This window comes from Ylistrum balloti, unplaced genomic scaffold (assembly GCF_031769215.1).
Source record: "Ylistrum balloti isolate Yb309-2 unplaced genomic scaffold, AGI_CSIRO_Ybal_v1 Utg370280, whole genome shotgun sequence".
In the NCBI taxonomy this organism is placed as follows: Eukaryota; Metazoa; Mollusca; class Bivalvia; order Pectinida; family Pectinidae; genus Ylistrum; species Ylistrum balloti.
In genome coordinates this window covers 217160-243473 of record NW_026782215.1, presented here as the reverse complement: position 1 = coordinate 243473, position 26314 = coordinate 217160, and the positions used below count along the sequence as shown (strand labels likewise).

The following is a 26314-nucleotide window of genomic DNA, read 5'->3' as shown; positions in this document are numbered from 1 at the left end:
AACGTTTCATATATATATATATATATATATCATAAGGCTTAAGCGATACGGTAAATCATAATTCTTGCAACTTCACACTATATCCTTCCTTGTACTTGCCTTCCATAATTCGATATTCTGCATTCTGCATTTTTTCAGTTTTCCTTCTTGCATCTCTTAAGATATTTTTTTTATAAGATATAACTACTCGCCTCAGTTCCGTGAATTATATAATTCTTTAAAGCTCTATTCCAATACAAAACCTTTTCTAAACAATTTTAATTAACAACAATATAAGAATTTATTTCTGCAGATCATGGATAATGTTACACATTGCCGTTACTAATATATAGAAACAAATCGTAACATATTTACAGTTTACAAACTATTTCTATGTGCATTGGATAAGAGTCATAACCGGACGTGTAAATTTTTTCTCGAAGATAAACAACGGACTAGCTATGCAATGTAACGAGTTTCAAGCACGTCCATCTTTATAACCAATAATGAAAAACATCTTTTCCAGCAAGACTTCCTCTTAGTTTCTCTAAACATCAATATGTCATTTACAACAGTAGCTTTGACTGGTCAAAGTGATGGCTGATCAGATATGTCTCAACATTAAAAGTATACTGTTTGTTTAAACAACAAGAAGAAAATACCACATGTGAAAAGGATCTTAATCATACTATAATTCCATAAAAAATCTAAAGGCAAAATATGAATAAAAGACACATAGACACAGAGACTTCTGTACACGTATAAGGAGAATGGGACCTGATGTTCCGGAATGGCAATCGTCTTCTGCCTGAGAATCCCTGTCATGTGAACAGAAGAACGGCTGCCAATTGAATTGCTAACCCTATTATAAGAAAGGAACAAGCAATAATGAACAACAATTCCTGATAAACATCTATCGTCTGGTGATAATAATTCTTCGTGAAGTGATAGTAAAGCCAATTTACAGAAGTTTGAATCTATAAGATATGTCTCATGACAATAGAATGCTCAACATTAATGTAGTTAACGACCTCCTAGAAAATGTTCCAGTAGTACTTACTGTGTATAGTTTTTGCGTTCTACGCATGATCATTCTCAATGACATTCTAGAAAATTATTTGTTTATTATGTTACCTTTCTTAAAAAGAGCAATGTTTTTTTTTTTTTGCTTTTTATTACATTGTTGCCAGTGAAATATAAAGAAATATTATTATTATTATTATATATTAGTGTTATTTTTCACTAGTGTTTTTGCAGACTTACGCAAATGGACAAAGATAACACAAAACATACAAAACTCATAAAACCAGAAAACAAATTCCATGGTACACTTACATTTCCATGAAAGTCAGCAAACAATGCAACACAAATTACCATATCTGAGAATAAACCTAATTCCCAACTGAACGTCTTAAATGTGGAGCTTAGATATTTCAAGGGGATTCGTGTCATCAACAAAGACAGAACAGGTTGTCGCCATATTCTCTCTCTCTCTCTCTCTCTCTCTCTCTCTCTCTCTCTCTCTCTCTCTCTCTCTCTCTCTCTCTCTCTCTCTCTCTCTCTCTCTCTCCTACTCTGTCTCTGAATGTTTCACAGCAAATTTTATCTCTTAGTGCAATGAATAAGTTTTCTATATGAATATAAAAATAGATTTGCTTTGAAATTTATTTTCGTAACGCAGGGTTTCAAAAAAATGCAGGTTGACGAAAATCACGGGGATGTTTTACGGTCGCCATAGTGATCTCATTGAGAAATATTCTATTTCTTTGTGCGATATTAAGTTGGATGTGTTTGCTGCTTGTTAGTTTGCCTTTATTGTATACCCTTTTCTTGTTTGAAAACGTGACCTGATCTTAATCTCCTTGTATTATCAGGGGTCTCCATGTAAATTTTCCTTTTGCTCATATTTTGTCCTAGTTATAGTGAATTTCAGTTTGATTATGATTATATTGACATCTTGGTATTGTTGTTTATTGTTTGTTTCTTGTACGATAAAGAGTCAAATGTGTTCGATATTCCCTTAACATTACTCACTTTATTTTATGAAATAGTATGGTGGATGTTTATGAAACAAAAAACGCTAAATCCTAATGAAATATCTTGTATATTTTAATGTGTCTCCGTCTAAATGTGTCTTTACTCAAATATAGCGCTCGTTTGATTTGTCGATATCTTCTTTGTTTGTTTTTATAAATAATATACATTTTTGTTAGGGACAGCTACATGTATTGAGATCATCATAGCATGACGTATAAGAACTGATATGATTTGGACGAAATACAACTACCTATGTAAGATCACGTATTTATCTAAATAGTGCACGTCATCACATGGTTGTAATCTTATCCTAACGTCATGTCCATATACATAAATAATATGCTCTTAATGACCTTGCATAGAAGAATAAGGGTGGCAGTTGTTTGTTTCATCTGGAGACCGTTTTTGTATCCAGATATATATAGAATATAGTACTTGTTCACCTGTTGCTACTATATATATTTTCAGCAGTTACATCGGTAAGAAAGTCCGTCCAGAGACAGGAATACGAACAGGTATAGTACATATGATCATATTGATTTTAATTGACTTATGCGCTGCATGATTATACGAGTTGGGTTATGATTGATGAAACGTACTTAATATTTCTAACACAAAGCAAACAAATATACAGGTGAACAATTATTTTCAAAAATGCAAATTGCATTCAAATTAACATTTGAATATCTATGCCTTAATTTTGAATAATAAAGAGGAAAAGAAAATTTGACTTTTGATTGAACACTCTAACAGAGGAAACCATATTTAATGACAGCTTTAGATAAAAAAAAATCTTGTATTTTCTTACAATCTTTAGGTTTTCTTTAAAACTTTCAAATGCAATATTCATAAATGTACAAGGATATACCATCCAGAGAATTAGAACTCATCATTACGCAAAAATCTTTGCACTACTACTCTGATTTGACATAGACCCGAGTAATGAGTTATGTGTACGTGACCTGACCCAATCTTTGTCAACATATGGCAAAATTCATACAAGCCATAATGCACGTGACACCTTTGTCTCACAGGCAACCCTCTTATCATCAAGTCGCACATCACAGATTGACTTGGTCAAGCCTATACAAAAATTTGGATCAGGCTAACAAAAGAACTCAGCCATTTTACGAAGGTAATATCACAGGATACATTTTGTTTAATATATGTTCTAAACTTAAAGTATCAGGTATATGATTTTATGTTAGCATACTAAATGTATATACGTTATTATTTTTTTTCTATGAGTTTCCTTTAATGTCGGTGTATAATTAGTGCTGGAATCTTTCATTTGAACAAAGTAGATTTTCTGTTCACGTAACTTTGCAAATTGGTATTTGCACTTTGGACTCTCATATGAGTGTAATTGTGATAGGAATAAAGCAAAGATCTAGTAATATTTCATCAGATGAAGTGCTCTAATCAAGATGCGCTAATAACCTACCACATGAACGTTGTTGTTGCTATATTCCTGCAATGAAAAATTGGTGAACATACAAACTTGAAGCGTACTTTAAAGACTAGATAAGCTTTAAATTATTGTAAGGATACACATTAAAATAGTTACTCTTTCTCCGCAAAAATTAATTAGCTGTAGTAAATATATTTGCAGAATTCAGTGGATCTAGCTCCTTTGTATACCTGTAATTAACCACGAAACCAGAAAAAACATAATTCATACTGAATCATGTTTGAAAAATGTACTTTTAACTGTAAAGTGAAGTTGAAATATCTATTGGGTGCCAATACACAAATACACATGCTAATATAGCTTCCCTAAAAAATAAATGTGGTTCGAGGAAGGCAAAAATGTCACACTCGAATATCTTTTTACGATTTGATAAAACTAAATTGAAAATGGCTGGCATCAAATATCATCGGTAGGGGGGGATCATGTGATAAATCTTAATTCAACTCTTCTGTTCATTACAGTAAGAACATAATGGAAGGAGGTCAAGCAGCTGGTATGTATTTTGGCTTATTGGTTTGCATTTCAGCTTGTTATTGCAACAGTATTTTAGTCTGATTTCCTTTCGTTTGTTTGTATGTGATAGTTTAGTATAGAGAGACGAATTAATAAACAGCTTAATAACAAGCATACCTATCAATGTATATATTTAGGTACGTGTTTTTTTGCGTAAGTTACCTGTCTTAAACAAAAGAATACTCATGGACATGTGATACTGGAACAACTTCCAATAAAACGAACAGAAATATTAAAAAGAAAAAAACTTAACACTGTTTTAATAAACGATGATAAGTAAATACATTTCTTAATAATAAGCGATAGAGTAACTTCATATCTTAGTGGAAATGACATCAGACATGTTTAATGTTCAACTGATATACATGTGCATATGTTCTTATCGATTGTCACAATCAGAATTCTGTTTTTCCTTTTCTAGTCTGGTTACTTGTGTTGTTGGTAAATGGTAAGTACAGCGAAAGCTATATATTTTCCTTCTAAGAAATTTGGATGGTTCTGATATATGAAAAATTGTGTAATTTTTTGCTTATTGTAAATGGTTGCTTTAACAGGAAATACGAATATCATCTTCGACCTGTTTGTTTGTCAAGCTGCAGAATATTCAATTATTAGTTGTTTCAAGTCTATCATCTGACAAAGTCTTCTGGAAGATCAATACAATTCAGAATACACCACACACAATATCAGCACCATCACAAACGGAGTTATTTGATTAACTAGTCAAGCTACTGCAAGGGTTTCAAGCCTTGGGTTTTCGTGACAAAGATATAAGAAAGCAAAATTATCTGACCCTTTTAAATCTTGAATCAACAATCCAATGACAAAATATGAAAATAGTATATTTTATGTATTAATACAATTTATATCCAGTAACCTTTTATGCTACGTTTTAATTAATTCGAATATTTGCACGGTTCAAAATGCACAAGTGTGTGGATATGATGTACATTACTTTCATTTGAAATAATGCAGTATTGAAAACTATCGAAATGATTAAACCATGGAGTTAAAGCACCATTTGGGCTGTATTTAACCAATACTGATTTTCATCGGCTGTTTCCAAGGTTTCAGCAATTAAGGCTCCTAGCATCACTAACATGATGCAGTTTCATTAATTCTACGTATGTTTTTTATAATCCTTTTTACACTGTCACAGTTGTTCGAGGTGACGTTGTTTGCATGCAGTGTGATGAAGCTATAGACATCGACGCCTGTCTCGCCGCAGGAACAATTAGATGTGGCCCTCAAGAGGTAAGTCAATCATTCAGAAATAGATCATTTAAATGTTTTTGGATCAACCTTTTTTCAAATATCTAGATATCCTTTAGCTTATTCTTACCTTTTCAGAAACGCCCACTTTGGTCTCGTCAAAAGGGCTTAAATTTTGAAACTTATGAGGCGACTGAGGAAAATTAAATTTGATCGACAGAAATGTCAAAATTAAAGTGAGGAAGTGCACTAGTCCCATAATTCAATACATTTCGTAATTCAAGAACACCTGTACATTCTGAACTAAATGTCAATAAGATATTGTAGAAAAGGTTTTAAAAAGTAAATGAATATCTGGAAACAAAAACTTAACAAACAGGGGTGATAATAAATTTACCTCAGAAAATACCGACGGTTAATGAACAAAATTGATCAAAGGAGTATACTGAGAATAAAATTTGGCAATTATTGAAATTGGCATAAATCGTTTAACTACAGGAGCCTGCAAGTAAGTTAACAAAGAAGATAATTAATTCAACAATGGACGTCCATTTAGCTACATTGGAGTAATTGGGAATCATGTAAGAGACGAATTATTCTGTATGGAGGATGACAAATGCGACAATTATACTTTCAGCAAAAATGAGATTTTATCAGCCAAGAATACCGTTGAATAAAACGTCATGACATGTTCGTTGTGACGAAGACAATATATGATTATTTAATGTTCTTCGTCAAACGTTGGAAAATTAATGTCCGCAGATTTCAGCAAACTGTTCTAATGCATATATCTTTTTTCAGCAATGCTTTCTGGAAAAGGTCACCACAAAGAATCTGAATTTTGTGTACAATGCTGGGTGCAGGTCGTCATTCGTAAGTTAAAGATTGTTACACTGCCATTTATATATCAGTTCGATAGAGTGAAAAAAATCGCCATTAAATAGATCAGATTATGACATATCCAAATTTCATGCGTGAAACTACACCGAAAATCTTTCGTATATCACGCAGATATTGCGAGTATTTGGATACTTTGGATGGATTTTCCTTTCACATTAATGAAATATGAACGATATGTTTACATTTGTATATAAACAGCTAGAAACATGGCAACATGAAAAAAGGCCTTATCAAATCAAATTCGATGTGACGAAGGCAAGGTAAGAGGTAAAGACGGAGACTCTTTGAATATACAGTTGTATTTAAGCTGATATTGATTGTGCAAGTGTAAATAATATAGATGTTTGATGTGTCTGATATATTTCAGTATAGTTATCTGACAGAAAGACGTATAGACAAAGAATATTTTATTATTTTAGTGTGATATAAAGGTTGGACATGTGTGATGATTGTTAGCTTACCTGTTGGTTCCATTGTTGAATAACGTGTTTACATTTGAGAACGTGACATTACTGACTTGAATTGACCGAGGCTTACATGGCGGTTATCGTACTCTTCCGGAACACCTGGTCTTATTCTCTTGTGCATTTTTCAGGAGTCTCCCAGCAGATCTCTCTTTTGGTTATATTTTCCCCTAGTTTGATTGAATTTGATGGGTTCGGATGATAATTATGTTGACATATTGATATTTTCTTGTTTTTATTCACACCTGTAAAATTAATATTGGTGTTTTAATCGTAGATGTAACGATAATGTTTATGTATTACAGGTATGTAATATCATGTCAACCTTAGGTAGTGGTACAGGACGAAGAGATTTGTCCAGAGCGTCACGTGAACTCGTGAACTGTGCTCAATGTTGTAATACTGCTCCGGGCGTGGTCGCGAAAGGGCCGTGCAACTCCGAGCTCTGTGGAACAAGTAAGCCACATTGTCATCGTAGATAGATTAACATTTAAATGAGTACATAAATTAACAATTATGATATTAAAATGAACTTGTTTACTAAGGTAAAACTCGGGTATTTAAAAACTTTTCTGTTATAAGAACAAAAATAAATAACATCAATAGAGAGAAAGCCAAAATGAAACATATCGACCTAACTGAAAAAGCCTTCCACATATTACAAGGACGATACGACCATTTGTTTCAAAAGACATTTTATATTTTACCCCAATAATGCCATTCATTCGTGGCTAAATCTGAATAGATATATGTTTTACATTAAAACAAAATAAAACAAAACGAAAAAGATAATAATAAATCAAACATGCATCTCACGATTCTATGTATTGGAAAATCGGCAGCAAAAATTCAGAACTAAATTTCGTAGCATCGACAGCTGTACTAGCCAGGATATTGTTATCTAGAAATGGGAATTTCATGATTGAAATAGTCTTGCTAATCACATGGTTTTGTGGTAAGATGTCAATCTTAAAGTCGTAAAATGTGAAGAATCAAGATTAACGAGTATGGCATGTTTTAGTATTCTAAGAAGAAATTTTCTTTAGTTCGATCGGTAGACCGGCAAGGGATTGATTTAATTTGTTTGTTTGTTATTGTTTGCTTTCTAGAAAATAAAAAGCAAACGTTGTGTATATAAGGTAATTTATTATTTTTTTAATTATTCAGAGCCTGCAGTGGATAACAGTATCCGTTGTCTGGATTGTGACCACCTTGTATCCGGGGCAGCTGCTTGTAACGAAAGAGACGTGTGCACTGATACACAGGTAATAACTTCTACAAGTAAATATCTAGATACTGTCTAGATATGTTCATAGTTGTATCTACAGTTAACATATTAGACTAGTAACTGTCTAGATATGTTCATCGTTGTATCTACAGTTAACATATTAGACCAGTAACTGTCTAGGTATGTTCATCGTTGTATCTACAGTCAACATATTAGACCAGTAACTGTCTAGGTATGTTCATCGTTGTATCTACAGTCAACATATTAGACTAGTAACTGTCTAGGTATGTTCATCGTTGTATCTACAGTCAACATATTAGACTAGTAACTGTCTAGATATGTTCATCGTTGTATCTACAGTTAACATATTAGACCAGTAACTGTCTAGGTATGTTCATCGTTGTATCTACAGTCAACATATTAGACTAGTAACTGTCTAGGTATGTTCATCGTTGTAGCTACAGTTAACATATTAGACCAGTTACTGTCTAGGTATGTTCATCGTTGTATCTACAGTCAACATATTAGACCAGTAACTGTCTAGATATGTTCATCGTTGTATCTACAGTCAACATATTAGACCAGTAACTGTCTAGGTATGTTCATCGTTGTATCTACAGTCAACATATTAGACCAGTAACTGTCTAGGTATGTTCATCGTTGTATCTACAGTTAACATATTAGACTAGTAACTGTCTAGATATGTTCATCGGTATATCTACAGCTAATATCTTAGACTAGTAACTGTCTAGATATGTTCATCGGTATATCTACAGTCAACATATTAGACCAGTAACTGTCTAGGTATGTTCATCGTTGTATCTACAGTCAACATATTAGACCAGTAACTGTCTAGGTATGTTCATCGTTGTATCTACAGTCAACATATTAGACCAGTAACTGTCTAGGTATGTTCATCGTTGTATCTACAGTCAACACATTAGACTAGTAACTGTCTAGATATGTTCATCGGTATATCTACAGTTAACATATTAGACTAGTAACTGTCTAGATATGTTCATCGGTATATCTACAGCTAATATCTTAGACTAGTAACTGTCTAGATATGTTCATCGTTGTATCTACAGTCAACATATTAGACCAGTAACTGTCTAGATATGTTCATCGTTGTATCTACAGTCAACATATTAGACCAGTAACTGTCTAGATATGTTCATCGTTGTATCTACAGTCAACATATTAGACTAGTAACTGTTATATGGATTCCACTGCTTAACTTTCTGTTTTCATGTCTTCCGGTTTATTCACTTCTTACTGGTCGCGCTTATTTTGTATTCACTTTTTGCCTTTGAAAATACTCTTAGTACTTAGAGCAAGAAATGAGTATGAAGGTATTTTAAATAATTCTATCACAAAAGGAAAAATTGCCTCCGCTATACTTTTTCTATATTATATCTCTATATATTTTAATTGCAATATATTGTTTCAAGCCGGTGTCATTTCCGGTTTTGGTTAAGAGATTGCAAAACACTTTTTGTCTACTCAGGGCTACTTATTGGCACGTCTTAGGTCACTAACAACACATGTGCATTTAGTTCCCCGTATAACGTCCAAATAGTCTGTCCTCACTAGAAAAGCAAATCAAAACCAGAATCCTTATACTAAACCCTAAGATCATCGTGGTTACTCCGGGGGTTGGATTACGGTTAGTTTCGCTCTCTGCACCCCTGCAAAATCAAAGTAATTTTATTGGTTCCCAGAGAAAAAGAAACTTGACACAGCCTAATACGCTCCTTTTGAAGATTACAAATGTGCGACACACAACTTCAAAGCCATTACAATATATCGTTATGCGACCTAGAAAATCGTTTGATGTACATCAAAGGTCAGATGGTGTCGCACATCGGACATCAATTTTGCCGTGACATATTCCAGGGGTGCAGAGGATGACCGAAGATATCAGGAAACAATTTCATTTCTTGTTTCGTTACAGGTGTGTGCTACGTCCGTACACATTCTGGGAGGAAGTCAAATTAAGTACAACTTCCGGTGCGAGGAGAAGCATGTAAGCTGACATTATATAAAAGACAATGTCACTCCTAAGTGAAACATTTTGAATTAGATTATCAAAATTAAATTCTTGTGTCCGATACGTTGCAGTACAGTACGTATCTAACACACGATCACACCAAATAAGGATTGATCATTATCACGTATACCTGTGTCTCAACTGTCCTACTTCTAAAACGCATGTCTCTCCATTCTCTTACCTCCCATAATAAATAAATAAATAAATAAATTAATATATGAAAATATAAATAATTAGTACCGGTAAAGGTGCAGATTTGTTTAGACACGTCAGATGTAATATTACCTTTGCTTTCACGGCGTTCTTGTTCGTTCAGCAGCAACAGTTAAGTGTTCCTTAACTATTGGTTAACGCTTATTTTGAGCAAACGGGACCAGGCAGCTATACAAAAATGTAAGCATGTCCCATGTTCAATTTATAAAGCACTTGTATATAATGAGAAACTGAACTAAACGTGAATATTTTTCTTGATACCCCTAATTTTCAGAGTTACTGTACCTCAACATCTGCACGATCTTTTGTAAATAATGGAAGTGTTGAAGTGTCCAATATGTTCTCTTGCTATATGCCAAGTTTGGTTAAAATTGTTCGACTATGTGCATTTTCGTCGTAGGCGAAATAAAATCTGCATTCGTAATGATGTCAATAAAAAATTGGCGATTGGTTTGGGGGGATATATATTTAAGTTTCACGCGTTAGCAAGTTGAAATTAAGAAAGAAAGTCATTGTGGTATTTTTACATGCTTAGTCAAAAGTTTGAAAACTTGCTGTTTTGAATCCATGAAATAAATCTTGTTATTCTTTATTCTCGGTCGTAACTCTTGGAGTATCGAGGATGCATAAAAATCTTATTTGATTAAATTAGAGAAAGTGATCAATTCCTTTTAATCGACACAGCTCTGCGAAGGAATGATAAAGAATGGTATCCAGGCTCGATTTTCGGATGCTTCCGGGGTTAAGATCTGTGACGCTTGCTGCAAGGAATCCGAATGCAACAAGAAAGATTGTTTTGAGCTCAGAAAATGTAAGAACAAAAGAAATAACTCCTGCTTCATTCAATCAAGATATATGATATATAATAATTCAGCACTTTTTATATAATTACTTTTATTTCTCATTTTACCATCCAAAAGATGTTTTTGACTATTTTCTACACCTGCGTTTTAATTTCTCAATTAAAACGAGTGAATGGCGTTAGGATTAAAACATGAAACAATTCTATTAATTGTCTATCAAGCAAAAGAAAAGTTTGCATTTATGATTTATATAAGGTACAGAGTATTATGGCTTCGTGACGAATTTCATCAATCTCGTATGCATTTGTTCTAGGAAATTGCACTAATATAACTTTAACCCATGGTCACATTATCACGTGAACATTCTTGAAAATGTCATTTTGTTTGATGATATGCAACCTAACATGAACTACGTCGATTTCCCGATTGTCACCTTTCACACCTATCTAATTGTAGTAATGCCGACACAATTTGGTAATGGAACAGCAGCTCTAACGACGAAGCCGACTCCTGCGCCGACTACCACTCCTTCAACTCCAGCGCCAACTACCACTCCTTCAACTCCAGCGCCGACTACCACTCCGTCAACTCCTGCGCCGACTACCACTCCTTCAACTCCTGCGCCAACTACCACTCCGTCAACTCCAGCGCCGACTACCACTCCTTCAACTCCTGCGCCGACTACCACTCCTACAACTCCAGCGCCGACTACCACTCCTTCAACTCCTGCGCCGACTACCACTCCTTCAACTCCAGCGCCGACTACCACTCCTTCAACTCCAGCGCCGTCTACCGCTCCTTCAACTCCAGCGCCGTCTACCGCTCCTTCAACTCAAGCGCCGACTACCACTCCTTCAACTCCAGCGCCGTCTACCGCTCCTTCAACTCCAGCGCCAGCTAGCGGCAGCTCCAGAAGACCATCAACTTTTGCGCCCAATTTTACTATAATTTAAATGTCAGTGTGATGAGAAATAAAGGGATATGTCAGTTGATATCACTCACTTTTTACATATCGTGGTATATTTGTATCAGTGCTGTAACCAATCTGAACAAACTCAAGTTTCTTTCCAACACAAGATGCTGTAAGGTTTGCTACTTGTTTGGAAAAAGGTCTTTTTAATGCCAATTTGATCTCAAAATCATATTACTGGTATACATAATGAAGATTTGTTCCGTTTCGTCAATACTTAACTTCTTTTAGAAATGTGCTTGTGAAGCAAGATAGATAAAAACAAAATACATTTCAATACAATGTAAATACTATGGTTATTTCCATTTTGTTTTCCATATTCGAAGGTCTATTTTATTATTGTCATTTTGATCTTTTGCTGCTCCAAACAAATATTTCAACCAAGAACAAATCGAGATTCGTAAATTGTTTTCCTGATGAGAAGTTACAGTCAAACCTCGTTATCTCAAACTCATAATCCATAGACCTTATAAGATTCAAAGTATGTCGTCGGTCCCGGCCAAATTTACACGAAACATTCTATCTTACAAATCGAATAAACGGATAACTTAACATTTTCCTACGGTCCCGCCGTTTTCGAGATAACAAGGTTCGACTGTTTTATATGATGAATGTCTACTCAACGCCGTCGTTACAGGTAGAACATGAAAAGAAGTGGTTATAAGGTGCAGATAGTGTCGGTGTTCAGCGTACTTAAACAGAATTAAAATCATATAGAATGAAATGAAAATTTAACCCACTAAAATATAGGATATAAATTTATATGCTACCTGTGTAGGATGTAGCGTAATGACTTGATATAGGTGAAAAAACTTTATTATGACAAGTATCTGTATACATAGACATAAAAGTCACAGTACTACGGCTAGTAATGTCGACTCAGAAAATGAAAAGTACAGATATGTTGAAGATTGAAATGAGAGAATATTAACAATTCAGAAATCAGACTGAAAAAAAAACTTATAAATGAAACTGACGACAAAATTGGAAAAAAATCACTGCCATTTTTTCATAAATAATTCTCTGTCTTTCTCCCTTACTCTCCCCCCCCCCCCCCCCCCCCCCTCTCTCTCTCTCTCTCTCTCTCCCTCTCCCTCTCTCTCTCTCTCTCTCTCTCTCTCTCTCTCTCTCTCAGGAACTTAGATGATCATCTTGGATTAAAAGTTTTGTTGAATGTTATTGTTATTTTAACTACATAAATTTAGGCTACAATTCGAGAAACTAATAAAAATGAGGATGTCACTGCGAAAAGACAAATAATTAGCATATAATTCAATTTACAGTCGGAATTTCGAACACTGTTGATGAAATGCAAATGAAACTGAAGATTCAAATATGGCGCTTGTTCCACTTAGTTTGGTTGTTTGTTTGGCCCAAGACAAGCGTCTTGTACATCCGGATGATCGAATATCCAAACACTTGGCTGATCTCGGATCATTTGCCCACATGTAAACAATGTATTTTTATCTGCATAAAGCTTGATAAGACAAGCCTACTTCCAACTCTGTCGTGAAGACTGAATTTCTTGGCAATAGCGCATACGGTAAGTTTTGGATTCAAATAAAGTTTGGTGTGAGAATTCCATCGAAGTGATGGTAACATGATCAAACATAATTTGCCTTCTGGGTTTCATTATGCAAATATTAATATGTATATGTAATCATTACCACATGTAAGCACGTGTAGGACAATACGTCTCGCGGTCGGTCCCAACAGAAGATGATATCGACTAGATGTGCGGCGAATGTAAGAGCAAACTTGTATTGCAATATTATATGTTGCTTGGGTGACATCAGTACTTATCGGGTGTTTCTGCTGGACGTGGTGATGTTCTGTTTTACAGTTATATATACAGTGCAAGGGAAACAACCCGCATAAATATCAGTACTTTTTTTTTATTAATTTGGTAAATGAAGATGATATCATAATTTTGTGAATGTAATATCAAGATCCTTAATATGTATACTCTGTCACATATAACCAAAACATCATCATTTTATCAATTAGATAATGACTAGGATAATTTCACACTCCAATAGGGTTATTGATTTTGGCACATATATTTTTTTTTTATTTTCAGAAAATTTCATATGGTATACATAATGACAAAAATAACATTCACACCCTCTCACACTCACTGATTTTATGTCAAACAGTTGTTATGTTACCTATAACATCATTAACATCATCATGACTCCTCATCATCATTATCATCAGACATAACATAATCATTGTCCATACATCATCATTTATCATCATAACAGAAGGACTTAAACTACATGATGTTAATTAAAAGGTTGTCATAACCTTAAATATCTTGAAAAATGAAGCAAATAAAGTTTAAGATTTGAGAATTGTTCTCCACTCATTTTCATACATCAACACACATTTCTCATCCCAAGAGAAATCTCACAGGCTTGAATGTTTAAGAGAGAGAGACTGAGAGGCAGACAAGAGAGAGGAGAGGTAGTTTCCATCATGTGCATACAATAGAAATATTCTTCAATGACTTGTGATGGATTTGAAACTTATAATATAGTTAGTTGATTCAGCGAGGTCAAGACTATCCAGTTATACAACTTGTTGACAAAACAACAAATTTTTATAGTTACAATGTCTATTTGGTGTTTGTTGATATAAACCTACGAGTTGTTGCTTTTATTCATACAATCATACATAACTTTTTCATCCCCCTCCCCAACACTTTCTATCTTAAAGGATTAAAGCTAAAATTTGCATGATTTTATTAATGTCATTTCCTCAAATATAAGGTATGTGGTGGTGGCTGCTGGCAGTGGTAGGGAGTCTGGGACTGGTTTTGAAGATTTATTTGGAGATTATCAAGGGCAAGTGTACCAGCAAAGCTGATCTCACTGGAAAGACTGCCATCATCACTGGTGCCAATTCTGGTATGTATATGTTTCAAGAAAAAAACCTTTTGATATACAAAATGTATATAAAAACAGAAGTTTTATGTCTTCTTAGTGAATGTATAAGTATCGCTGTGGTTAGGTGTGTATTGAAGTTGAAAGCTAATCATTTACAGTTTGTATGTACAGGCTGCAATTTTCTCTCATTTTATTTTATTGGCGTGGTTAAATAATGGTAGTAGCCTATAATTGGACTGGACCTGGAGGTTGTTTCTGGTGACCTCGTAACTTGATGGTGACCTCGTAACTTGATGGTTGAGATTTTGCAAGTTATTGTTCTCTGATAACAGTTATCATTGTCTGCACTTAAACAGCTTGATTCCTTGTGGGATTTCAATCAAAATATCAGGCACTGTGAAGAACCATAATATCTCTGATAAATAGTAGTTTCAGGGGCATAAACACATTACCAATGATAAAATATTGGTGGGATTATCTGCTTAAGTTAAACTTGATGTAGATGAATTTTATAACTCTTTCTCATTTTGCTTATGTAATGATTGGTGACACTTAAGCTGAGCTGATCGCTGCAGGAACTTCTAAGAACAAGTCATAAAGTAGTTTAATGCTTATTTCCATTTACAATCCTTTTTTGCTTTGTTGAATTTTTATTTATTTATTGGTAAGTGCAACGCTCAGTCTAAACAAGATGACTTCTGTTTTTGTTGTAAATAGATGGTGTTGATAGATAAATACTTACAACCACATATGACTGCAGGTATAGGTTTTGCAACAGCAGAAGACTTTGCTCGTCGAAAATGTCGGGTCATCATGGCATGTAGAAATATAGAACGAGGTGAAAAGGCATGTGCAAAAATCATCGAGAAAACTGGAAACACCAATGTTGTAGTCAGGAAATTAGATCTTGGATATATGGAATGTGTGAGAGAGTTTGTAGCAACCATCCTGAGGGACGAGCCACGTCTTGACATTCTTATAAACAATGCAGCGGTGGCAGGTATGTAACCGAGGTGGTTTTGGTGAGAATAAGAAAAGCAAATACAGTTGACCCTCGTTATCTTGAATTTGTATGACTCAAAAATTCCATTTATTTTGAAGTATTTCATCTGTCCCAGGTAAACTTTTCACCAAACATTCGATCTCAAGTAAATCAAATATCCAGATGAACTGAATTTTTCCATTGGTCCCACCAACTTCAAAATAGTGATGTTCAACTGTAATATATTAATACATATTATCTATTTGTATGTTGGTGTAAAATACAGATCAATACTTCAGCATTTTCATTGAAAGCCTGTAATTATTGTAAACATATATCATGTGTTATGTTTGCTGGAACAACTTTGGACTCATGGCTAGCGTCCAGCCGTGAATGACACAGACCTCATGTTGTATGGTGTTTCATTCTGTTGACTGCCAGCTATATTTTGGGGATTAAATCTTGCAATCAGGGGCATTGATGTAAAATGAAATTATGTTATATGATGAACCATGCAGAAAGGACTGTGCAATTTGTGTATTTGAAGTTTGGAAAGATATAGTGGTGGATATTTTGTGTCCATGTGTTTTCTATTTCCTTTCTTAAAATACCTCCTTGCGAATAAGCTATAAAGCACTGATGATTGATTGATTGTTCAACTTTTTGATTTTGTTTAAATTTGTCTTTTCACAAGTGAGCTGTCATGTGACATTTCATTGTTTTGTTTAATTAATTACATTAATTAACATTAATTACTTTGTTGTACTCAATTTTGCCTCAATGATTTTATATATGGAAATAAAGAAATGAAACAGTGGATCATGATCAGCATAGTAACAAAGTCATACAAATCAGACAATATGATACGTTTTTAAGGTACAAAAAGACAGATTACGTCAGAGGCCCTGGAATATACCCTTGCAACAAATCACTTGGGACCGTTCCTGCTGACAAATTTACTCTTGGGTATGTATATTTATTTGATTATATTAACATTTTCAATGTGTATCCTCTATTTGGCCTTACCAACAAAATTGATGTTTACTCTTCCATAAATGTCAAGTTTGGCCGTAGAAATGGGACCGTTGTATATTTGCAGTAAGAATTAGTGTGAATCAGATATTGCATTTGTCTAATTTTTTTTCTTATTTGATGAATTCATTTTGTATAAACTAGAAAACCGTAAGCAATATGTGAATGGAATTGTAAAGATTGAGAATATCTCACAAAAATACGATAAAAATATGATGGTATTATGGAACTATTTTCTGTTTATTTTCTGTAGTTGACAAAGTTTCCAGTAAAATTGGAATAGCTGTCATACCAACAAATTGATAGGGATGTTATTTGCTATATCTGAAGTTATTTGCCCTGAAAATGTATGCTGGGTAATATTCGTGAAGATTTAACTTTGCTGTATTAAAAATGATTGAAGGAAGTGCAAAATTAAATACATGAGCATCCGATGAGGACAACCCCAAAAATATACTCCCACCAAATTTAAGAGCTTTTCATTATTGCTTCAATCTTTGTAATGCCTGTAAATATTAACATTGATTTATAATTCTAGGTCTGCTAAAGAAGACGGGCCATAGTCGCATTGTGATGGTATCCTCTCTTGTCAATATTATTGGAAAGATTAACTTTGATGATATGACTTGGATAAGGAAGTTTGACAGTGGGGAACCTTATTTTGATACAAAATTTGCAAATATCTTGTTTACAAAAGAATTGAGTAGGAGACTGGAAGATTCAGGTATTTACCTTTTCATGACCTCTTATTAAATTTTTTTCACTACATTTGAATGATAATAGCATAATATTGAGACAGATAGACATTTTATACTACCTACAACCAAGTTTGAGATGTAAAAGTGAGGGAATGGGGGAGCGGGGGCAGCATTTTGTTTACTGGAATTGGCATGTCTGTCTTCCTCATATATGCTTGTGTCAATTTTTACCAAGGTTATAGCCCTTTATGTTGGTATTTGAAACAGCCAATGACCTATTACCTGGGAAGCAGTTGAAATTTTGTTTATCTATGTGTTTTGTACATAAGTGTATCACAGGCATGGAAATACGCAACACTTTTGACAAACTCCAGAGGTCAAAAGTGACAGGTGCATTACATTTCTTAAATGGCTAATTATCTCAGAAATGGTTAGTATTATATATATAAAGCTTTCAAATGCATCACAGCTCTGAAATGGACAATTATCTAAGAAATGATAGGTACCTTAGTATTTTATATACAATTAATGTACTTGGGTAGTTTCTGAATTTTTACTTGTTTGCAAAGTCTCTTATCAGGGTAAATACATGCAGCATGGGCGGTTGCTAGTTAGTCCTGAGGTAAACTGTTGGCTGGTAATACGAGATACTCATACTCAGATATTTGTCTAAGGATAGAATCACATTCTCATGTATATTCCATGTGTTCAATGTATCTTGCGTTAGTTTAATCAAAATCTTTCGTTCAAAACATAATTTCCTTCTCAATTAAATACTTTCTTGTTTTTTGAAGATGAGTTTTAGAATGAGAATTCAATCCTAAAAAATAAGAGATTTGTCATTCATGTACTAAAGGCTTTAATACTAGCTAGTGTATCATAGAGTATTTTGGTATAGTTAGAGGGTACATATGGTGACTGGGTTAAAATTGTAGATAAAATTTTATTAAGTCATGAACATTATGTATATGATGTTAAATTATGGTCTAATCAGTGGTTAATATGGGTGCCTCAGTACTTGTGCTCAAAAACATGTTGGCAGGAACTACCTTTACAATCAGATGTGAGCTGCAAATTACTTCCTTAGTAGATTTTATGTTTCATTAAGATATATCATTGTAATAGACCCAGTATGCTTAAATTCAACCAACTTATAAAATCTGTGAACAGGAAAGAATTATCGAATTTATCAAAATTTATCAAAATTTATCATAATGATTAACATGGGTAGTCGGGTGGAGCAGTGGTAACACTGCCTTTCACCTAGTTGTCCAGGTTTGATTCCTGGAACCAGTAATTCCTTAACCAGTGATTCTCAGATGAATGTATGTTGGATCATTGTATCATTACATATCACTGGTGCTTTGAGAAGTCAACTGAAAAGTTTCATAAATACATATGTCAATTTATCTTATTTTCAGATGTTGTTATAAACTGTCTACATCCGGGAACTATACGTACTGAACTTCTCCGCAATGTGCCTCAGCCATTTAAACTCATATGCTACTTCATTGGGTTGCTTTATTTTAAGGTAATACAAGTTAGTTTATAGTAAAGAGGATCCATATAAGACTGAAAGAATTTTGATTTTAATATGGTCATCCACTTTCTCCTGAGATATATTGCCAAAGTACATCACATGATTTCATGTTTCGTTTCAACATTTTAAGGAAAACAAATCTGAATTTAACTTAGCAGTACAATAAATTTGTTATGATCCAGACATAACCAAATGAGTGTATTTCTATCAACATGAATTACTTCAGGACGACTGTCATAGAATCACTGTAAAGCATTTGTTTACCTAATTTAGATAAGGTGATTTATTATTTAAAATTTTTAAATTATTTATTTAAGATATTACATATACATTCTTCTTTCCTTGAAGTTGGAATGAAGTGATGACATATTCTGAATATCATGTTCGGGGAATGTTTTAAAGAATTAACAAAATTGTACTGGGACATATAATGAAGGGATTTGAAACCATGCCCAGTGTAGGCTAATTTGGTGATAGCTGTTTTTGCTTTTTTAGTGAGTTATAAAGTAACTGAATCTATTTCTGCTCAAAGTTGTTATCTAGTTTCATCTTTCTGTGCTCCATTCACTGCTAGGCTATTCAGATTTAGTCAGCACACATGGGCCTGACAAGAGCTATTTTGTTGGCCATTGAAAAGTGAAACATTTTTTGAAATGGATAAATGAACTTCTGGATAGGTGTGAATGGGGCATAGGTAGATAAGATTAGAAAACAACTGTAAGGAGAGGGGTCATTTATGACTGCACGGCTTGATGAACAAACAAACAAACAAAAACTGAGATCAGATTAATCTTCATTGCGCCTTGTTCCCAGTTTCTGCATTACAGTTGAAAACTACAAGGCAACTGAGGAAAATTGAAGTTTGTCAAAATAGATATCAAAATGGTACAAGATTTAAATAGTGATAAAATAAAAAGTGTTCTTTTTTGTAGAGTCCAGATGAAGGAGCTCAAACAACCATCCACTGTGCAGTGTGTGATGCAACTAAGGGTGTTTCAGGTCACTATTTTATGGACTGTGAGGTGCGTGATCATACGTGGTACATTAATAAGAAAGCTTACGATGAGGGACTGGCTAAAAAACTCTGGGAAGTTAGTGAAAAAATGACTGGAATGACATCATCATGACATTACCATATTTTGGTATGATATATGATAGTTGAAGGTAATTCCCAAGATTATGTAATCAATTCAAAGTCCTGGCTCTAGGATCATAATGCAGGTTTAGGCTTAAGTTTTAGTTAGCTAATCACATCACTTTTTGTGAAAATATGTGACTGCTGATATGTTTCAGCCTGCTAGGCAGGCCATCATTTCATTTTTTTCATTAGAATATTAAGATATACAAACCTTGTAACTTTAGAAGATCAACTTTATGTGATAAGATTAATTTTTTTTTATAATAACTGGTCAGAGGCCAGATACGATTTGATTTTTTAAAAAAAAAATGTACCAATATTAGTTTTGGAAAATTATTGAAATGACTTTGAATCAAACTGCATGTAGATTAGTTATAGTCATCTACCTGAAGTAGCAGTCATTAATGGATAGCAATGTATGTAGTCAGAGTTTCATACAAGAAAGGCTTAGTTCTGCACTTTGTCAACAAAACAGTCAGGACTTGTGTTACTTTCCATTGATGTGAAGACGGGTTCATTTCATCTTAAATCATACATGATATATACAGTTCCTTTGTTGTTACAGGAACAAAATGATAGCCTATGGACAGGTGAAAAAAAATGAAAAATAATATTGATGGGTATGTCAACGAAATAAACCTTCTTTTGAAATTTGTTTGGTTATGACTTTAGAATTGATTTTATCCTAATGTGTGCTTGCGTTTTGTTTGGGTTGTTTGTATTGAATAATCTAGGATTAAGTCTTGTTTAATAATCTGATTTATCCAGGATTAAGCCTTTTTTGATAATTTGACTTATTTTGGATTTTGTCTTGTTTGATATTTTGACTAATGGAGGATTGTCTTCCTTGATAATCTGACTAATGTAGGATTTAGTCTTGTTTGATAATTTGACTAATCTAGGATTAAGTTTTGTTTGAGAACTTGACTAATCTAGGATTGATTCTTGTTTGATAATGCTAGTACAGTTTGTATTGTATGATTAATTTATTACCTATATTTACATGACATTTTTAATCAAATTAATTGTCTGAAAGGTTTTGATGTGTACAGCTTGTTAGTATTTCTACTTTTGTTTTCTGTGATACAGTTTTGGTTGCGGAGTGATGTTTTCTTTCTGTTTTTTTCGTACGAAAAAGACTTAAGATATTAATTGTGACTTAACCATTGAACCTGTCTAATAATTACTCAATGAGAGTAATCCTGGTATAGTTAGGAACTTAAAATAGTGAGCAATACATCAGGAAAATACATTAAAGGATTTACACAAAAAAAGGATATTGAATTCCATTTTGATATAATGTGTATACTGATACTACCATGTTCTTAAATCTACATTAGTAAATTTGTGGTACTATACTAGTAAGTCAGTCTGTGGTACTGTACTACTAAGTAAGTCTGTGGTACTGTACTACTAAGTCAGTCTGTGGTACTGTACTACTAAGTAAGTGTGTGGTATTTTACTACTAAGTAAGTCTATGGTACTGTACTACTAAGTCAGTCTGTGGTACTGTACTACTAAGTAAGTGTGTGGTACTGTACTTCTAAGTAAGTGTGTGGTACTGTACTACTAAGTAAGTCTGTGGTACTTTACTGCTCAGTAAGTCTGTGGTATTTTAATACTAAGTAAGTCTGTGGTATTTTACTACTAAGTAAGTCTATGGTACTGTACTACTAAGCCAGTCTGTGGTACTGTACTACTAAGTAAGTGTGTGGTACTGTACTTCTAAGTAAGACTGTGGTACTGTACTTCTAAGTAAGTCTGTTGTACTGTACTACTTAGTCAGTCTGTGGTTCTATACTACTAAAGCCAGTCTGTGGTACTGTACTACTAAGTAAGTGTGTGGTACTGTACTACTAAGTAAGACTGTGGTACTGTACTACTAAGTAAGTCTGTAGTACTATACTAGTAAGTCAGTCTGTGGTACTTTACTGCTCAGTAAGTGTGTGGTACTGTACTATTAAGTAAGTCTGTGGTACTTTACTGCTAAGTCAGTCTGTGGTACTGTACTACTAAGTAAGTCTATGGTACTTTTCTACTAAGTCTGTCTTTACACCAATTCATAGATTTTAAATGTTTATTTATTCTGAGAGAGAGTCATAAGAAATAATTTGTTTTTATTTTTTTGTGTGAAGTTTTATTGCTCAGGTTGGTTGTGGCATTTAATAGATGTCATGTACAGCTAACTAGGTCTAATGCTTCACAAGTAGTGCTGTAAGTGATTATTGTGATATAAATTACCAGTATGTTATACTTGTGTACCTTGTTAAAAATTTATATCAACTCCTCATATAAACACTGCTGGAACAGATGTATCACAAGGTGCACACCAGCACAAAAAATCAATTAGAAAAAGAGTAAGCCACAACGCTGAATAAGCAAATCAAAATACTTACAAAATATTAAATTTTGATTTTTAAATACGAAACATCTGTACATGTTTTCACAAATTTTTATTACGGCATTAAACTGAATCCTTAACTTCACTGGTGTTTAGCGATGCTTATACACAATTTGGTTACATAAAAAATTATAACAAAAATTGTTTTATGATAAAATTAAATTGCGAAGGACATACAATATGGAATGTGTGTTGCTGCTAATGTGTTTTAATATAAAAAAAGCCATTGTTCGTGTATAGAAGCTGGAACAGTTTACAATGATGCTGAATTCTGTGGTTTTGCTATGACCTGATATACTTGTTATGATATATGGAATTAATTTCATATCAACATGATGACTTGAAAATATTGACATTAAAAAAGAATATATACATTCAGTTTTTTTTTTGCTATTTCCATTACAAAAAAACATGAAACAGTTACCATTTGTAGCAAACAATCTGAAGCAAAATTTGCCATGAAGTGTTATATATGTGTAATGTACAAGATGATAATTCAGCATTGCTACCAGTTTATTGTTGAGTAAGACAAGTATTCGGAGATACAAAGCGAAACCTTTAGATTGAAAACAACATCAATGAAATTTAGGACCTTTACAAAAAAGACATCATTTATGTATAGGAGGACCTTTAAAAGAAAAAAAACTTTGATGTATAGGATTACCTTTAGAAGAAAGACAACATTGATGTATAGGATTACACGGAGAAGAAAGACAACATTGATGTATAGGATTACCTTTAGAAGAACGACAACATTGATGTATAGGATTACACGGAGAAGACAACATTGATGTATATGATTACCTTTAGAAGAAAGACAACATTGATGTATAGGATTACCTTTAGAAGAAAGACAACATTGATGTATAGGAGGCCCTTTAGAAGAAAGGCAACATTGATGTATAGGATTACCTTTAGAAGAACGACAACATTGATGTATAGGATTACACGGAGAAGAAAAACAACATTGACATATAGGGTTACATGGAGAAGAAAGACAACATTGACATATAGGATTACATGGAGAAGAAAGACAACATTGACATATAGGGTTACATGGAGAAGAAAGACAACATTGACATATAGGATTACATAGAGAAGAAAGACAACATTGACATATAAGATTACACGGAGAAGAAAGACAACATTGACATATAGGATTACATGGAGAAGAAAGACAACATTGACATATAGGATTACATGGAGAAGAAAGACAACATTGACATATAGGATTACCTTTAGAAGAAAGACAACATTGACATATAGGATTACATGGAGAAGAAAGACAACATTGACATATAGGATTACATGGAGAAGAAAGACAACATTGACATATAGGATTACATGGAGAAGAAAGACAACATTGACATATAGGATTACATGGAGAAGAAAGACAACATTAACATATAGGATTACATGGAGAAGAAAGACAACATTGACATATAGGATTACATGGAGAAGAAAGACAACATTGACATATAGGATTACATGGAGAAGAAAGACAACATTGACATATAGGATTACATGGAGAAGAAAGACAACATTGACATATAGGATTACATGGAGAAGAACGACAACATTGATGTATAGGATTACCTTTAGAAGAAAGACAACATTGATGTATAGGATTACCTTTAGAAGAAAGACAACATTGATGTATAGGATTACCTTTAGAAGGAAGACAATAGGAGGCCCTTTAGAAGAAAGGCAACATTGATGTATAGGAGGCCCTTTAGAAGAAAGGCAACATTGATGTATAGGATTACCTTTAGAAGGAAGACAATGTTGGTGTATAGGATTACCTTTAGAAGAAAGGCAACATTGATGTATAGGATTACCTTTAGGAGAAAGGCTACAATGACATATAGGATTACCTTTAGAAGAAAGACAACATTGACATATAGGATTACACGGAGAAGAAAGACAACATTGATGAATAGGATTACCTTTAGAAGAAAGACAACATTAACATATAGGATTACATGGAGAAGAAAGACAACATTGACATATAGGGTTACATGGAGAAGAAAGACAACATTGACATATAGGGTTACATGGAGAAGAAAGACAACATTGAAATATAGGATTACATGGAGAAGAAAGACAACATTGACATATAGGATTACATGGAGAAGAAAGACAACATTGACATATAAGATTACATGGAGAAGAAAGATAACATTGACATATAGGATTACACGGAAAAGAAAGAAAACATTGACATATAGGATTACATGGAGAAGAAAGACAACATTGACATATAGGATTACATGGAGAAGAAAGACAACATTGACATATAGGATTACAGGGAGAGGAAAGACAACATTGATGTTGGAGTACCAATAAGACAGACAAAAGTGATGTATAGAAACCCCTTTGGGGAAAGGCAACATTGATATATTGGAAGACCTTTAGAAGAAAGGCAACATTGATGTATAGGATTACCTTAAGAAGAAAGGCAACATTGATGTATAGGATTACCTTTAGAAGGAAGACAATGTTGGTGCATAGGATTACCTTTAGAAGAAAGGCAACATTGATGTATAGGATTACCTTTAGAAGAAAGGCAACATTGATGTATAGGATTACCTTTAGAAGAAAGGCAACAATGACATATAGGATTACCTTTAGAAGAAAGACAACATTGACATATAGGATTACCTTTAGAAGAAAGACAACATTGACATATAGGATTACATGGAGAAGACAACATTGACATATAGGGTTACATGGAGAAGAAAGACAACATTGACATATAAGATTACATGGAGAAGAAAGACAACATTGACATATAGGATTACACGGAAAAGAAAGACAACATTGACATATAGGATTACATGGAGAAGAAAGACAACATTGACATATAGGATTACATGGAGAAGAAAGACAACATTGACATATAGGATTACATGGAGAAGAAAGGCAACATTGATGTATAGGATTACCTTTAGAAGTAAGGCAACATTGATGTATAGGATAACCTTTAGAAGAAAGGCAACATTGATGTATAGGATTACCTTTAGAAGGAAGACAATGTTGGTGTTTAGGATTACCTTTAGAAGAAAGGCAACATTGATGTATAGGATTACCTTTAGAAGAAAGGCAACATTGATGTATAGGATTACCTTTAGAAGGAAGACAATGTTGGTGTATAGGATTACCTTTAGAAGAAAGGCAACATTGATGTATAGGATTACCTTTAGGAGAAAGGCTACAATGACATATAGGATTACCTTTAGAAGAAAGACAACATTGACATATAGGATTACATGGAGAAGAAAGACAACATTGACATATAGGGTTACATGGAGAAGAAAGACAACATTGAAATATAGGATTACATGGAGAAGAAAGACAACATTAACATATAGGATTACATGGAGAAGAAAGACAACATTGACATATAGGGTTACATGGAGAAGAAAGATAACATTGACATATAGGATTACACGAAAAAGAAAGAAAACATTGACATATAGGATTACATGGAGAAGAAAGACAACATTGACATATAGGATTACATGGAGAAGAAAGACAACATTGACATATAGGATTACAGGGAGAAGAAAGACAACATTGATGTTGGAGTACCAATAGACAGACAAAAGTGATGTATAGAAACCCCTTTGGGGAAAGGCAACATTGATATATTGGAAGACCTTTAGAAGAAAGGCAACATTGATGTATAGGATTACCTTAAGAAGAAAGGCAACATTGATGTATAGGATTACCTTTAGAAGGAAGACAATGTTGGTGCATAGGATTACCTTTAGAAGAAAGGCAACATTGATGTAT

The 26314-nt window shown here is 33.6% G+C and overlaps 2 protein-coding genes across 2 annotated transcripts; both read left to right on the top strand.

Moving 5' to 3' along the window:
- Positions 1 to 3958: 3958 nt before the first annotated feature.
- On the top strand, positions 3959 to 11823 carry LOC132552805 (threonine-rich protein-like). The gene is made up of 9 exons (XM_060217000.1): positions 3959 to 3980; positions 4422 to 4448; positions 5160 to 5254; positions 6014 to 6085; positions 6882 to 7032; positions 7744 to 7841; positions 9759 to 9830; positions 10752 to 10878; positions 11327 to 11823. Exons 1-9 carry the CDS (start codon positions 3959 to 3961, stop codon positions 11821 to 11823), a joined length of 1161 nt encoding a protein of 386 aa, XP_060072983.1.
- Positions 11824 to 13283: 1460 nt separating this feature from the next.
- Positions 13284 to 22893, top strand: LOC132552787 (retinol dehydrogenase 14-like). The gene is made up of 7 exons (XM_060216980.1): positions 13284 to 13383; positions 14612 to 14749; positions 15489 to 15728; positions 16587 to 16676; positions 17281 to 17466; positions 18862 to 18971; positions 19913 to 22893. The coding sequence occupies exons 2-7, from the start codon at positions 14614 to 14616 to the stop codon at positions 20105 to 20107; spliced, it is 957 nt and encodes a 318-aa protein (XP_060072963.1). The 5' UTR covers positions 13284 to 13383; positions 14612 to 14613; the 3' UTR covers positions 20108 to 22893.
- Positions 22894 to 26314: the final 3421 nt, after the last annotated feature.

Bases quoted from the DNA above. Each gene is read 5' to 3' on its own strand.
- LOC132552805 (XM_060217000.1), top strand. From the start codon at position 3,959: ATGGAAGGAGGTCAAGCAGCTG. The intron at 4,449-5,159 runs GTAAGTACAGCG...ACACTGTCACAG, and splicing joins ACTTGTGTTGTTGGTAAATG to TTGTTCGAGGTGACGTTGTT. The intron at 7,842-9,758 runs GTAATAACTTCT...GTTTCGTTACAG, and splicing joins ACGTGTGCACTGATACACAG to GTGTGTGCTACGTCCGTACA.
- LOC132552787 (XM_060216980.1), top strand. From the start codon at position 14,614: ATGTGGTGGTGGCTGCTGGCAGTGGTAGGGAGTCTGGGACTGGTTTTG. The intron at 14,750-15,488 runs GTATGTATATGT...ATATGACTGCAG, and splicing joins CATCACTGGTGCCAATTCTG to GTATAGGTTTTGCAACAGCA. The intron at 16,677-17,280 runs GTATGTATATTT...TTATAATTCTAG, and splicing joins GCTGACAAATTTACTCTTGG to GTCTGCTAAAGAAGACGGGC.